The sequence below is a fragment of the Acyrthosiphon pisum genome, chromosome A3 (assembly GCF_005508785.2).
Source record: "Acyrthosiphon pisum isolate AL4f chromosome A3, pea_aphid_22Mar2018_4r6ur, whole genome shotgun sequence".
NCBI lineage: Eukaryota > Metazoa > Arthropoda > Insecta > Hemiptera > Aphididae > Acyrthosiphon > Acyrthosiphon pisum.
Genome location: NC_042496.1, coordinates 14873935 through 14889905, shown reverse-complemented (window position 1 = coordinate 14889905; position 15971 = coordinate 14873935). Strand labels below are relative to the sequence as shown.

Genomic DNA, 15971 nt, shown 5'->3' with positions numbered 1-15971 from the left:
GGTTAGGTTCGGTATTTTTAACTAATAGTTTCAACAAATTTTTTTAATTTTAATTTTTACAATTTAACATTCATTTAGAATAAGTAACTGTATACAATAAATTAATAAACAAAATTTCTTTATAATTTTAATTAAAAAAATAAATGTTCTAAACTAATATACAAGCCTAAGTTATTTTAACAACTTAAAAAGCATTTATAAAATAAAAAAAATTAAGATAATTTTGTAAATTTAGGTTGTACACATTTTTAAGCTTATTTACCTATGTGTGTTTAAGTGCATGTTTATAAGTATTTTATTGCACTAACATCCAGGTTCTAATTATAATAATATACAATGTACCTATTTGTATTTAGGTATTTAAAGTGCACTAGCAGCATTTTTGTTTACCGTAGAATTAAGAATTTTTATATTTATTTTGTTTTGACGTGCAGGCTGAGTGAATTTTACATTTCGAGTTAATAATATAATGTTTACAAATTATGGTTTGCTGAGTGATTTTTTTCACGAAGTGTTTTTGATCGGTGACAATTTTAATAATGTGAGTAAAGTAGGAAAAATAATTAAAATAGGTTTAGGAAAATCATTGAACTGGGTGTACAATAAAATACAAACATAATCGAAGCTTCCTTAAAAATCAAAACTATCAAATCGTATTAAATTGTGTCAATAACAGTATAATTTAACTACCTATTAATGTATAAAAACCATACGTATAAATAATAATGGCCTCAGCTGCCGATGTATTAGAAAAATCAATAAATATATGAAAACTAAATTTTGATGTAACTCATTGGTTTTGATATTATTGGTAAGCGTTACCGTTGAACGGAAACGACTAAAACAATTCAGTTGTGGCGTTGTTGGGGTTTTATTTTTCCTCACTATAGTTTCGTTTTCTTTCATTTTTACATGTCGTGATTGTTTGCGCCGTTAATAATTCATACTCAGTGTTAATTAATATTAATAAATAATGTAAGTATTAAAAATGCGTTTAAATAAAATATTAAAATACTGGTTCTCAGTTGGTTCATAAATGGCACATGGCTCTAGGGTTTAGTGGTATTTAACAACGTTTCGCTCTCATTTTTTGGGCATTGTTTTACCTTTTAACAAAAATAAAAAATACGACTTATGTAAAAACACGTTATATTCGATAAGTGGATTAATCGAATTTCGACCTTACCATTTTTTCTTCTACTTCTGAACCCGATTATTTTATTTGTAGGTAAAACAACATTTTGTCGCCTGTCCCATTATTATGAAACGAAACCATTAACGCGTAATATCTATTATCATAATCTCGTAAAAAAACAACGTATTGTAAATCGTAACTATAATTTTACAGATATCCATACACAAACGGGTTATACCGTTGAAGACTCTAATAAATTATTGATTCTTATGTCGACAATACAAACGCTACTTGTACGGGTATTAATGCTACCATCATCAAAGAAATCTTGATTTTCACAATAAACCAATTGCATCACGTGCATTTAATATCCTATATGAATTATTATAATTAAATTCGATAATGTTCGTTTTCAAAAGTGTATTATACAACTGAGTATAATATAACTGGTTATTTGTGTCGGAATTCATTACACTGTACATGGACGGTTTTGGGCAATCGAAATCAACAAATTTCTGATAAAACCACTAGATACGGTCTCGTATACGAACATTATATTCAATTAAAGTTAGCACCAAGGTTAAATTGGTTTATAGTAATGTTCACGCTGCGGGTATTGGGGTCCGTGAACTTACGCAGTTCGTCATGTTGAACTACTTCTGGAATGCCATTTTGCGACCAATAAAAGTGTTTAAATTATTTAGCACTACCTACCCATTTGACTATTATATATATATATGTACTTTCGTCATTTGTTAAGTATTATAAATTCTGCTTTAATTTGTGCGGCAGTCGTCATCAGTAGTTAGGCACCTAAGTTTATTTGGGAAGGGCGGGGGATATTAAGTTTTGAGTAGACAATATTGCAATACCTATGTATACATGTTGTATTGTGTTTAACATATTTTGGACTTTGGGGGGGAGGAGCTTATTCCCTCCAATAACCCCCCGGTCATATCCTCCCCCCCCCCCCCGTAGATACTCTAACTGGTGATCACGTTAATGCCAAAGTGAAAAACATAATATTATTTTGACTAGATCGTTAACGTACAATTTTGACTGTACGTTTATATACGAAAAAAATTTGGACTGCAGCTGTAAAGCTTTATCATATAGCTGCAGCTGTGATGAGACAAATACGAGATCCGGACACTGGTTAGCAAAAGACAAAGAACACAAACACATGCAGTTCGCAGAACGGAATTATAATGCAATCGACAAAGAAAAAAGCTAATTTCGTCCGCGATAGTTTTAACGATAGCACGGCTTCTGTATTGTACGACTTGTACGATCCAATTACTTATAAAATGTTATACATACATATAACTCTTCCCGTTAGCCGTTTTTTATATACCTACTTTTAGTTGTTCGATCGTGTGTAAAAAAACAAATATCTTTTCAGCAAGAAGCATTGTTAAACACACAAAAACCCAAAAAACCGTAATATCGACGGAACCTTATTAGATACCTACCTATATTTTTCGAAAGGCCGACTTTTTAGAATAGACCTTTTTTTATTACAACGGGTTATTTTTGTAAGCTTGTTTTAGAAAATCTTGTATTAAAAAAAAACCTCGATCACTTCTGATTAGGAAATTATTATTAAATCACAATATTCACATGATTTGAATTTAAACAACCGATAACATAAAATATATATATTAATATATTATATACGTGAGGTCGTAAGATATTTACTTCAGACGACTCACGATAAAATAATTGTAGGTTTGTATAATTATATTGATAGGACATAGCAATTATTACGAGAAATAAAAAGATTAAAATTCTAAATTTATATTTTTTCCTCATAGTCTTGAAAAAGATTTAGTTGAAAATGTTTCGAAATCATTTTTTACCATTACCATAACTGTAACTCTATAGTTGTTATATATGTACCTCCTATTTTCGTACGAATTGAAGTTTATAAAAATCAACAATTTGGAGTTCCAATCCCCGATATAAACCAACTGCAGTAGTTATCATGTGAGAACAACCGAATTGTCGATTTCTTTTTTTTTTAAAAAACGGATGGATCCAAACCTCGGAAGAGATCACTAATCGTTGTAATAACTCACGTATAGTAATAATAATATTATAAAATACGCATCTTAATAATCTCGTGATTTACGCACGTATTACACGTGGACGTGGTAGCGGGTGGCGGGAAAGTGGTCGAAACAGTCTCGATGGACTACGTTTCACTTTCGGTTTTCGGCAGAAATCATCTGACGGCTATGTAAATTTGCGCATAAACCATGTCGTTATTGTCGTTAAAAATCCAACTGCAATGATAGGTCGGTGATCCCGCCGTGAAATATATTAGATAAACATTGTGAATAACGATCCAACGGGTGTATTACTCAACGTCTACGGTTGTGGGGCATTCGTGGTGGCAGTCTATGTTAAATATTTATTTCGATACTTTAAACTTAAACAGTTAGGCGCAATTTTTTTTCAATAAAATATCTCAACAATATCCACTCAACTGAAATAACAAAATTGAAAAATATGAGTCACATCGTAGGAGTTAATGAGTACATTTTTAAAATAAATTTGTCCTATAGGATATAATTTTAATTTACTATTTACTTTTAACTCGTTTAATGGTTTTTTTCAACTGAATCGATCGAACATTTTTCTCGACTGATAGTTTTGGAAATTACATGTAAGTCTTACAGCAGATTTTAAAAACGATTCGCGATTAAAGTGGAATGTAAACTGTACGCTGTGTGCTAACCGACATGAATATGACACGTATCGATTTCTTTGAGTCAGCAATATTCACTTGAGTCGAGTACGTTTCAAGACGAGTGGCGAACTATTTATTTTCGTATTCATTGAATGTAGTTTATCATTTCCAAGGAACACAACACAAGTCAAGCAAATTTAAAGGAACCACTTGCGTATAAAAATGTGAAAAGTTTCTGAAGAAAAATTTTATTCTGTTAATATGTTTATTATTCTCACCAATGTTGACGATACGACAACATATGGGCCATGTCTCTTTTCTTGTCTGATTTTATTATTATTCGGCATAGGAAGAAACCACAACTGTGTAAATTCTCGACGACGATGATTGTAATTCATTCAAAACTGTGAAAAAGAAAACGACTCTAGTTTAGTATTTTTAATTTTCACCTATAACGATGAATGCGTGTTCAGGAAACGTTGATTACTTATTGAGATTTTCTGTGATGGTGAGTTACGTCCCGATCCATTTATTTAGTACGAGTTGCGGACCGAATTTATCGTTTATGAGAGGGACGTCCTGAATGGCGGCCAAATAATAATAATTACCACTTTATATCAGCCTATTATCGTTATACATAGGAGACACCAAACGTCTCACAAAAATTCTTTATTGTTTTATTATTTAAGTTTTTTCCAACGAGTGAGTTTGTCGTAGTTTTATTTTTTTTTTAAATTATAGTTAATGTGCTTGGTATCAACTTAAAACCAAATAATTTTAATGAAATCAAACTACCCAATTATTTTTGTTTGAGCTTTTTCGTCTGTTGTCAAATCAATGCTTTACACATTTTCATCGTTTTGAATTCTTTAATTCCGAAATTTACGTAAATCACAGATAGTCAGATTGAACTTCGAGGAACATATAGACGGAGTTATAGAAGTTTATAGGATGGATGGTGGCGTAGAACGAGATATTTGAAAACTTTCACAGCCGTTCGTGGTATATGGTTGTAGCTAGCAGTAAACTGTGCCCAAATAGGAACTAGGGGGAACACGGAGTCCGGTGAATTATTACTACAACTGAAATGGCCGGAATTTACCGGTCTCCGACGTCGTAAACAACTTGCCCGATGCAGAGATTTTATAATATTATAATATCACAGGCAAAATCGAGAGTTGCACCGCTGTCAAAGTTGACATGTTCAGTCACAATATTTGCAAACGTTTTCGACGATGATTGTTTCGTGTCGAAACCGCGGTTTAATTTCCACGCGTTTGCCTCTGCATATCATTTTAATGTATTCGAATACCCGTTTTTACACAACACACAATGATATACATAGGCAATATATTAAATATCATAATACGCCCGGTTTGTCGTATTAAATATTTGTAAAGTCGTCGTCCGAGCGGCGTATACCTACAACACCAGACACATTACACGCACGCTCGTCAATCGCCATAATATTATTATGAATTTGCCAAAGACCATTATCGAATCGTGCCGTGTCGTCTTGCACAGTATTGCGCTACTTGCGGCCGCGGTGTTGTTTTACACGCGTGTTATTATAATATATTATTATGCAAAATATACGAAACCCTGCACGTGCGCACAATTTCCACCATCGGCGAAAACCCGCGAATAATACGATATTATGTTGTACTTTATAATGTTATGCGGCAACGCAATTATATACGTATCGTCGCCGAATCGAGGCCAAAGTATCATCCCGAACGAGACGGGTTTTTTCCCCGAGTTGTTATTTCGTAGACGGAACATTATTATTACAAGCGACACCGCGGTGGGTTCACCAAGACCCACTCACCCGCGCTAATTGCGTCACGCGCGCGTCTCCGGGGCCCCGGGGACGTGGAGACTATTGCGATTTACGGTGGAATATTAATGATAAATAAATAAAAGTTCGTCTCGTTATAATGTTATTCACCGTCGATCGTTCGAAAAAGTCTCGGACGTACCTACTATACGTTATTATGACGCCGCCGCTGCCGTCGTGTGCCTTTCACGTTCTATGTTCGTATACATATATGTGTATATAATAATATAATGTACCTGCACACACACACACACACACAGCATTATTGTAATAACGCTATACGCACGACCTTTGACCCTAACCCGGGACTGGAAGAGTTTGAAACTACTCTGCACTCCGCCGCGCACTTTTCCTTTCCCGCGATGATATTCGCAGCGTACAACAAGACACACGCTCGTCGTGCGAGGAACTATATAATATTATGTGTTGTGTAGGTACTGCAGCCGGTTAAACGAGCAATCCTTTTATACCATCGGCAGCTCCTCCACGAATGCCGCGTCGGTCTTCCGGCGGTGGTGATGGGAGGGGTGTGAGTGGGAGGGCGGAGACCACAATATACCTTTGATCCGAACCGTCGGCGCTTTCACCACGACCGGAAACAATATATTTAATACACGTGGGTATATCTACGCATTATTCGCCGTCGGCAGCCGTCTCGTCGCGCGAGTTTTTTTTTTTTTTATTCCGTTGGATTATTATCTCACACCGTAGATAGGATAGTCGATACGCGATAATATTATTATTATTATCGCGTTTCGGCGTCTTGTGAAACGATTATATTAGTTTGTTTTATCAGTCAACCGTACTATAAAAGGTGTACGTATATATTATGTATATTTTATTATCACTATCGTCGTGATAATCGCGCCACCGCAGCTACCTGGCCCGCGTACCTATATTATATTGTGCAGTGTACGGCGTTCGTCGACGCCTACGCCTCCGACGACAAACCGATTCGTTAACGTCGTATTATGTTCCACTACTTACTTGCGAGCCACATACGCGTGTAGGTAACATAATATTATTATAACGTTGTTTTTCCAGTCCGACCGATCGTTTACGGCTTTACGAGCGACCGCGGTGCACTACACCGTCCATTCGCAGACCGCAGTGTCCATGCAATAATAAAAACAATACGGCAGATGATAATAATAATATGCTAGATAAATAATCTGACGGGTCTGTCGGTAGGAGATTCGAACAAAATGTAATGAGTTGTGTTACGATTGTTTCCAATAACTAAAAAGACGCAGATTTTGATTTCGATGTCGGTTTAAATTTTTTTTTATTTTGACAATTTTGTAACATTATAATTTATACATTTTTATTAGTGGCGGCTATAGCGTATGGGCAAGGTGGGCAGCTGCTCATACCAAAATTTCTGGTGACCCTTATTGGGGAAGGGGGAGGAAATGAGGAATATTATTCGCAGTTAAAACCTAATTATAAATCTACTGTTGACCATATGAAAATGTAGTCCTAGAACTGCGCCTGATTATTTTTATTTAAAAATGTTTTTAAACTTAAATATTGTAATTATATTTCAACTAAACGCATTACTTGGATTGTTATTTTCGATTTAGTAACGTTAATGTTCAACGCGTAATTTACAATATTAAATATAGGTAAGTAGTGTGTGAGTTACAAGGTATATTATATACAATTATAAGTATAATATATTAGCTTGGCCAGATCATCAAATTTATCAATAATTTAATATAAATGCGTTATTCGAAGAATAATTGTTCATTAATATCTATTGAGGGATTACTGTAATCATATTTATTTGGTTGTCAAAGTTTTTTGCCATTTGTGATCTTATTGGACTCGGAAAAGTCATATTCTTTGTTTTTGTGGGAGGTATATTAAACAGGTATATATGTGGTTGAAGTTTCTACACTGTTATAACCTCGAAGAACATATCCATTTAAGTAAACGATAATCGTCTAGATTCTAGAGCTGAACGTCGACCATAACATAATACATTATGAGTCGTTCAACATGGAAACCTGACCAAAAATGGTCAATGTTACACAATATTTTATTATATTATATAGCCATTAGGAACCCAGCCATACTTGAAATTCTGACAGTATAAATAATGAAGAGATTAATTATCCATTTTTACACCAAAATTGAAGCGATCTTAATATAAATATGCAGATCTAACAATTTTTGATCTTTAAATTAATTCCCACAGTACTTCACTGTTTCAATTTATTTGCTTGTTAACTGTCTGCAAAAAGTGCTTACAGTAATCTTTAACAAATCGTTTGTAAAAAAAAAAATATAGGTAGGTACTAGTCAAAAAGATGTTATATTCAAAAGCTTACATAATCCTGATAAATTGAAAAAATATACTTCTGGAAAAAAAAAGAACTCTGTCTTTATAGGAAGAACGCAAAAAATTGTGGTTATCAAATCGATATTTCGAAAATTAAGGTGTATACAATATGATATGTTATTAAAAAGAATATTATAGTGACGGATATGCTCAACGAATACTCCTCTCACGGTCACTTTGCGCATTTTGTCAATGTAAAATAATCATCGCTTGAGATGGGCGTCTCACCAGATTGACTATGGCCTTTATCGACAACATTTATTTTTTATTATTTTTCCATCGGAATCAGTGTCTATAGGTAATCACTATTAATTACGATACGTTTGGGTTATAGGCTGACGGATCGCTGCTGGACGGTGGCGTGAACCCCATACAAGATGAATCCAGCGCGGACTCTGGCAAAGACGAATCTGGCGTGATAATAATGAACTCCGCCATGGCCGACCGGTTCGTGCGCCAGAGCGATTACGGGCACGAAAACGGCGTCGAACACAGGGTGCAGCTCAAGGGCATCCGCGTGGACTGCGGTGGCGCTTCGACAAACGGCGTCATAGCCGTGGAAATCGAATTCCTGGAACCGTTTTACGGCGTGATCTACAGCAAAGGTCGACACGACGACCCCAAATGCAGGTTAGTGCACGTCGAATGTCCTTCCAAAAACTTGGGAGAGGGGCAAAGTTATAATAACGTCCTTTATCGATTTCATATAAACCCATAATTCCACATAATCTAGGTTTCATTAACAATCGACGACAATAATTTACACAATTTGTTGTAATATTTTCAAATTGTATTAGGCTGTCAATGTTCTTATTATAGTTGTATTAATGCCTATATTTTATTTATCCACGCTTGTATAATTCAGGGGCGGATTGGGGAGAGATTCCAGCCCGGGAAAATGCAAAAGTATACATGCCCACTTACTAATTTACCAAATATTGAATTTCAGCCAACACAATATTATTATGTATATTGGCGAGATATGCAATTTATAAAACCCTATCAAACTTTATAAAACTATATTAGTAGTATATACTTTGATATAAAAATTATTTTTTATTTTTGAACAGCTAATTATGGTTATACATTTATAATGGTCTAAGTGCCTACACAATAAAAGTGAATAATTTAAATGACTAATGTTACGATTTTTGTATTTAATAAGAAAGATTACCTATTCAATAATATTTAATAATATGTTTTTAGACTTCAGTACCTATTTTAATAATTTAATCATTATCTATTTCGTATAGAACATCTTTTTCTTTCGCGATGAGCATAAAAGCTTCTAATTTACTTGATACTTCCACTTAATGTACCTGATAAATTAACAAAATTAACACGCAAAAACTATGTATATCTTTTTATTAAAAAATTTTTTTTTCTGTGATTTCACTATTGTTATTCATAGTAACTTTATGTAGGTACTTCAATTCTAAACAATCAGAAAAGTTAGAATGATTCTTCCGAAAAAGTGCCCACAAAATTATTGTTTACTTTATTAAGATATACTGTACCGGGTACCTATCTTGTATTCTTGTATAATTGTATCTTGTATAGTTGTATCTTATATGGTACTATCACATTCATCAGACTACCATTAATTTATTATTTTTTTCATCAATTGACTGAGAACAGTTTTTTTTTATAGTTATTTAATAAGTTCCATCGTATATGAGTATTAATTCTTTGTATGCAACACAATTTTAAATTTAAGTTAGGTATACTGTCTACTACTTGTCATTCATTCAAGATAAATGGTTATTAGTACGTTTGCAATCATTTTTTACTGACGTTAAATATTTTTAAAATTCACATATACACTCCTATTTTGATAAAACTCTGTAAATTTGGATTGGGTGTAATTTATACTAAACTATATTATTTGATAGCATTTTTTACAATATAATTTGAAATTTGGATTAATTTTTATTACACATACCGCCATTACACAAATATGTGGTTTTAATGTTTAGAACAGAGGTTCCCAAACTGTGGGTCGCGATTATATTTTTGGTGGGTCGTGCTATAATTTGATATAATACATATTTTTCGTTGATGTTAAAAGTTCAAATACAGTTTTTTGTTAATCGTTATCTGTGAGATTGACGATTACGAGTTTACAGCACCGTATCAAACAGATTAATAGTTATACCTATTGAAAAGAAAGCGATTTATCTGAAAAAAAAAAAAAGGTCATTCAATGTATTGTGGGTCGCCAAATTTTAAAAAATTCTCAAAATGGGTCGTACAATAAAACGTTTTGGAACCTCTGGTTTAGAATAATACATTATACGTAAACTCATAATCGTTTTGTGGAATTGACGACTTTTACTATATACAATAATGTTATTTCCAATTGAATACGCAACAAGCCAACATCTCGAATGATATAGGTAACTAAGATTTAACAACGATAATTATAATTTTGAAGAATACACTGAAGAGTTTCAGATTCTATAAGTTAGAAAAATATAATTTGTTTAACAAACATAAATTTATTCCAGAATTCATACTAAAATTACATGAATTATTAATATGATTCAAATTTTTAGCACGCTTTACTCATAAGCATTACACAATATAATATATATAAGTAAATATTATATATTCTTAGGGTTCGTCAAAATTACATTTAGTTGTGAGCTTTTTAAATACTCTAAATATTTTATTCTATAAAATATGTGATTCATGTCTTGATAATTTTATACATAGCGGTCTATAACAAATTACGTTCGTTCAATCTTATATTTATGAAAAAAATAATGGTATATTATAATAAGATTATTAATCATCGTGTATACTGATTCCATTTTAGGGTATAAATAAAGGATTAATATTTACAGCATAATTTTATACAAATTAAATATAGTATACGGTATACCTATTCTACATATATGATAATACGTCGAAAACAAAGGTGTATTAAAAATTTGGATCTTAAATATGACCATAGAACATTTCAGAAATTGCATATTTTTTTTAAGGTAGAATATAGATAAATAAATAAGTAGTTTACTTTGAATGAAATTGGAGTGTCGAAGGGAAAACTGAACTTACTAAACATTATAATTAATCATAATATCATGACAAACACAAATTATAATTAAGTTAAAAGTACAATAATAGAATACGAATACCTAAACAAAATACATTCATCATATATATTATATATAGCTCAAAATTATACCAAAGATTATACTAATTAAGTAAATATTTTGTTTATAGATTTGTGCAGAGCAATTCAGGAAAGAACACATATCAGTTCCAGATACCAATAGAAGATTGTCGCCCCCCTGTAGATGATGGGTGTTCAACTAGTGAAGACGGTGGCAGTTGTGATTTAGGCTCCATTGAAAATACAATTATCATCCAGACAGATAGTACAATTCAGGTAAGCTATAACGTATTATAATTTCAATACAAGCAACATAAATAAAAATTGCTTAAAAAATGCAGTATACTGAGGATAAATACAATTTCATGTTTCTTGGAAACATTTTTAAAGTTACTTTATATACTTTAGGAAGAATGGGATTTAGCACGGAAAGTGTCATGTCCTTCAGAGACAAAACCAGGTACAGGTAAACGAGTGCGTTTCAAGCCTATCGTAGTTGATATGTTAGAAGTGGTTTCTGTTCCTTCCGGGAATGAAGGCACACTACAATGCTGGATGGATATACAAAGAGGACAATACCCAAATGTAAGCTATCTACTTTTAAAATATTGAAAAGAGAAATAAGAAATATATATATTTATTATAGACATCACCAGTTGACAAGATAATAAAAATTGGTGAATCACTTTCATTAATTGTTTATGTAAAAAGTACTGATGAAGCATACGATGTGAGAGTAAGAGAATGTTGGGCGTATGATAATGATAATTATGAATCTTCAACTACTACAAGTATACAGTTGACCGATTCATCGGGATGTCCAAAGTAATTAAAAAGTTATAATTATGCAATATTGTTTAAAGGAATCTAAATAATTAAACGACAATAAATGAAAAAAAAAAACTCACTGAAATTAGAGAATAACCGAAGTTAAAAAATATCTTTGAACATTTTAATTAGGAGAAAAAAATTAATATCACAATGGAGAAAAACTCAATCTGTTGACCAAAGTGGTATCACAACAATTGGATATACAAATGTCACAGCATTCAAATTCCCAGACAAACACCAAGTGTACCTAACTTGCAACGTTGAAGTAAATGAAAAATATTTTTATTTTCGTTAAATTAATCAAATAATTAAATGTGAATCATATTTTAGTTATGCTTGGGAAATTGCCCCGAAGAAAGATGTCAGGCAGCTTTACCAAACTATCCAACATCTCCACTTCTTCCACAAACATCTCCATCACCATTCTGCTATCCAGGATCAAATGACCCAAGATGCCCCAAACCGTCACCACCTCAAACTTACTACCCTTCACCATCAACACCGGCACCACCAGTATGCTACCCAGGGTCCACTGATTCCAGATGTCCAAAACCATCACCTCCTCCCACTTACTACCCTTCACCATCGACACCGGCACCACCAGTATGCTATCCAGGTATGAGCAGCACATTAATTTAAAATAATATATTTTAAATCGTAATGAAATAATTAATAATACATATTTTTTTTTTAATGGACATTTCTAACAAGTATAAATCAAATTTCCAATAAAATAGTATTCATATTTAAATTATTACATGCAACTATTTTTATACATTTAAATATTAATAATTTAAAAATGCCAAATACAAATTTAAATAAAAAAATGTTATCATTTATAAGATTTATACATTTTACCCTTTTAAAATTAAAATTAACAGGTTCCAACGACCCAAGATGTCCAAAACCAACATTGCCACCAACCACTCCAGCACCAGTTTGCTACCCAGGGTCCACTGATTCAAGATGTCCAAAACCATCACCTCCTCCAACTTACTACCCTTCACCATCGACACCGGCACCACCAGTATGCTACCCAGGTTCCAACGACCCTAGATGTCCAAAACCAACATTGCCACCAACCACTCCAGCACCAGTTTGCTACCCAGGGTCCACTGATTCAAGATGTCCAAAACCATCACCTCCTCCAACTTACTACCCTTCACCATCAACACCGGCACCACCAGTATGCTACCCAGGTTCCAACGACCCAAGATGTCCAAAACCAACATTGCCACCAACCACTCCAGCACCAGTTTGCTACCCAGGGTCTACTGATTCAAGATGTCCAAAACCATCACCTCCTCCAACTTACTACCCTTCACCATCGACACCGGCACCGCCAGTATGCTATCCAGGTATGGGAGACTCATTAATTAAAAATATTATATTTTAATCCTTAATTAAATAATTAATTTCGTTACATTTTCCATTGAATATCATATAATATTTTAATGATAAAAAGATTTTTTAAACTATATGTAAATTTACAATTCACAACCTATTATCAGGTAATTCATCTATAAAATTACTTTCTTATTAATCTTTAAGATATTGGAATTTTATACTTTTTATATTGTATTTGATCAGGTATAATTGGATCATATATTTTAGAATTCTAAATTCTAATCCTTTTAGAATTAAGACAAATTAATTCTATTATTAACAATCTTTATTTCTAAATAATTTTTATTATAACTAAAAAAATACAAAAACATTAATAAATAAAAAAATATGAATTTATAATATTAAATTAAACAAATTTAAATAATTTTGATCAATTTTCTTTTTAAAAAAGGTAGAAAATACAATTTTTCGTCATATTTTTTTATTAATTTCATGCCACTATTTTATACATTTAAATATTGATACTTTAACAAACTCCGAATACATTTTAAAATAAAAAAAATTATCAGGTTCCAACGATCCAAGATGTCCAAAACCAACAATGCCACCAACCACTCCAGCACCAGTTTGCTACCCAGGGTCCACTGATTCAAGATGTCCAAAACCATCACCTCCCCCAACTTACTACCCCTCACCATCGACACGTGCACCACCAGTATGCTATCCAGGTATGAGCAGCACATTAATTTAAAATAATATTATTTTAAATATTATTGAAATAATTAATACTACATATTTTTTTTTTATGTACATTTCTAACAAGTTAGAATATAATTTTAAATATAAAATGTTATCACTTAACAAGATTTATACGTTTTACCCTTTCAAATTTAAATTAATCAGGTTCCAACGACCCAAGATGTCCAAAACCAACATTGCCACCAACCACTCCAGCACCAGTTTGCTACCCAGGGTCCACTGATCCAAGATGTCCAAAACCATCACCCCCTCCAACTTACTACCCTTCACCATCTACACCGGCACCACCAGTATGCTACCCAGGGTCCACTGATTCAAGATGTCCAAAACCGTCACCTCCTCCAACTTACTACCCTTCACCATCTACACCGGCACCACCAGTATGCTATCCAGGTATGAGCAACATATTAATTTAAAATAAAATATTTTAACCTTAATCAAATAATTAATACTATATATTTTTTTTTAATGGACATTTCTAACAAGTTAAAATAACATTTCAAATAAAACACTATTCATATTTAAATAATTGCTTGCAAATATTTGTATATATTTAAACATTAATACTCTAACTAATTCTGAATACAAATTTAAATAAAATAATGTCATCACTTAACAAGATTTATACATTTCACCATTTTAAAATTTAAATTAAACAGGTTCCAACGACCCAAGATGTCCAAAACCAACATTGCCACCAACCACTCCAGCACCAGTTTGCTACCCAGGGTCCACTGATTCAAGATGTCCAAAACCATCACTTCCTCCAACTTACTACCCTTCACCATCTACACCAGCACCGCCAGTATGCTATCCAGGTATGAGCCATTTATTGATTAAAAATATTTTATTTTAAAACATAATTAAATAGTTAATTTCTTAAAATTTTCAATTGAATATCATATAATTTGAAAATAATTTTTTAATGATAAAAAGATTTTTAACTATATGTATAAGTAAATTTACAATTTACAACCTATTATCAGGTATTTTATGCATTAAATTAATTTTTTCATTCAATCGTTATGATATTGGAATTTTACACTTACTATTTGGTAACTGATCAGGTATGATTGGATTATTTCTTAGATTCTAAATTCCATTCCATTTAGAAATATAGGACAAATTAATTCTATTATTAACAACAATCAATTATGTAATGTAATTGTTACAAATCAAGCTTTTTTTAAAATTAATAAATCCTACTTAATATTACTGTTATTAATAATATTGAAAAGAAATTCCACTTAAATAGATTTAGAAAAAAGAAGCTGCTAACTACAGTTCAAACCATTTAACATTTTTAATGTTTAATCAATTTATAAGTTTCATTTAAATAATTATATTTTCAATATAATAACAATTTTTATTAATAAATCATATATAAAGTTTATTTTTATTATTTCTAAAAAAAAAACAAAAACATTAATAAAAAAAAAAATATGCGCGTAAAATATTAAATCATACAAATTTTATTAACTTTCATCGACTTTCTTTTAAAAAAAATTAAAATTACAATTTTTCGACATACTTTTTTATAAATGGACATTTCTAACGCGTTAAAATACAGTTTATGATAAAAAATAATTCAAATTTAAATAATTACATACCACTATTTTTACACATTTAACCATGAATACTCTAACAAATTCTGAATAATACTTAAAATAAAAAACATTATCACTTAACCAGATTTATACATTTTACCCATTTAAAATTAATAATTAAACAGGTTCCAACGATCCAAGATGTCCAAAACCAACATTGCCACCGACCACTCCAGCACCAGTTTGCTACCCAGGGTCTACTGATTCAAGATGTCCAAAACCATCACCTCCTCCAACTTACTACCCTTCACCATCGACACACGAGCACCACCAGTATGCTATCCAGGTATGAGCAACTCAT

At 32.1% G+C, this 15971-nt stretch overlaps 1 protein-coding gene across 36 annotated transcripts in view; it reads left to right on the top strand.

Moving 5' to 3' along the window:
- LOC100161410 (mucin-2) overlaps positions 1–15971 on the top strand; it is a 43865-nt gene that overhangs the window by 14289 nt on the left and 13605 nt on the right. For 21 of the 36 annotated variants that reach the window (XR_003839857.1, XR_003839851.1, XR_003839855.1 and 18 more), the window contains exons 3-13: positions 8343–8638; positions 11237–11402; positions 11535–11711; positions 11773–11951; positions 12087–12222; positions 12288–12573; positions 12839–13315; positions 13874–14032; positions 14208–14456; positions 14723–14881; positions 15796–15956. Coding sequence is in view for 27 of the 36 variants with exons in the window: in XM_029491680.1 (XP_029347540.1) it covers positions 8343–8638; positions 11237–11402; positions 11535–11711; positions 11773–11951; positions 12087–12222; positions 12288–12573; positions 12839–13315; positions 13874–14032; positions 14208–14456; positions 14723–14881; positions 15796–15956 (2445 nt within the window). In the remaining 9 variants the exon portion in view is untranslated. Of the gene's footprint in view, positions 1–8342; positions 8639–11236; positions 11403–11534; positions 11712–11772; positions 11952–12086; positions 12223–12287; positions 12574–12838; positions 13316–13873; positions 14033–14207; positions 14457–14722; positions 14882–15795; positions 15957–15971 lie in introns of those variants that run through there. The other 15 variants (XM_008183053.3, XM_008183049.3, XM_029491663.1 and 12 more) reach the window with 14 other exon arrangements.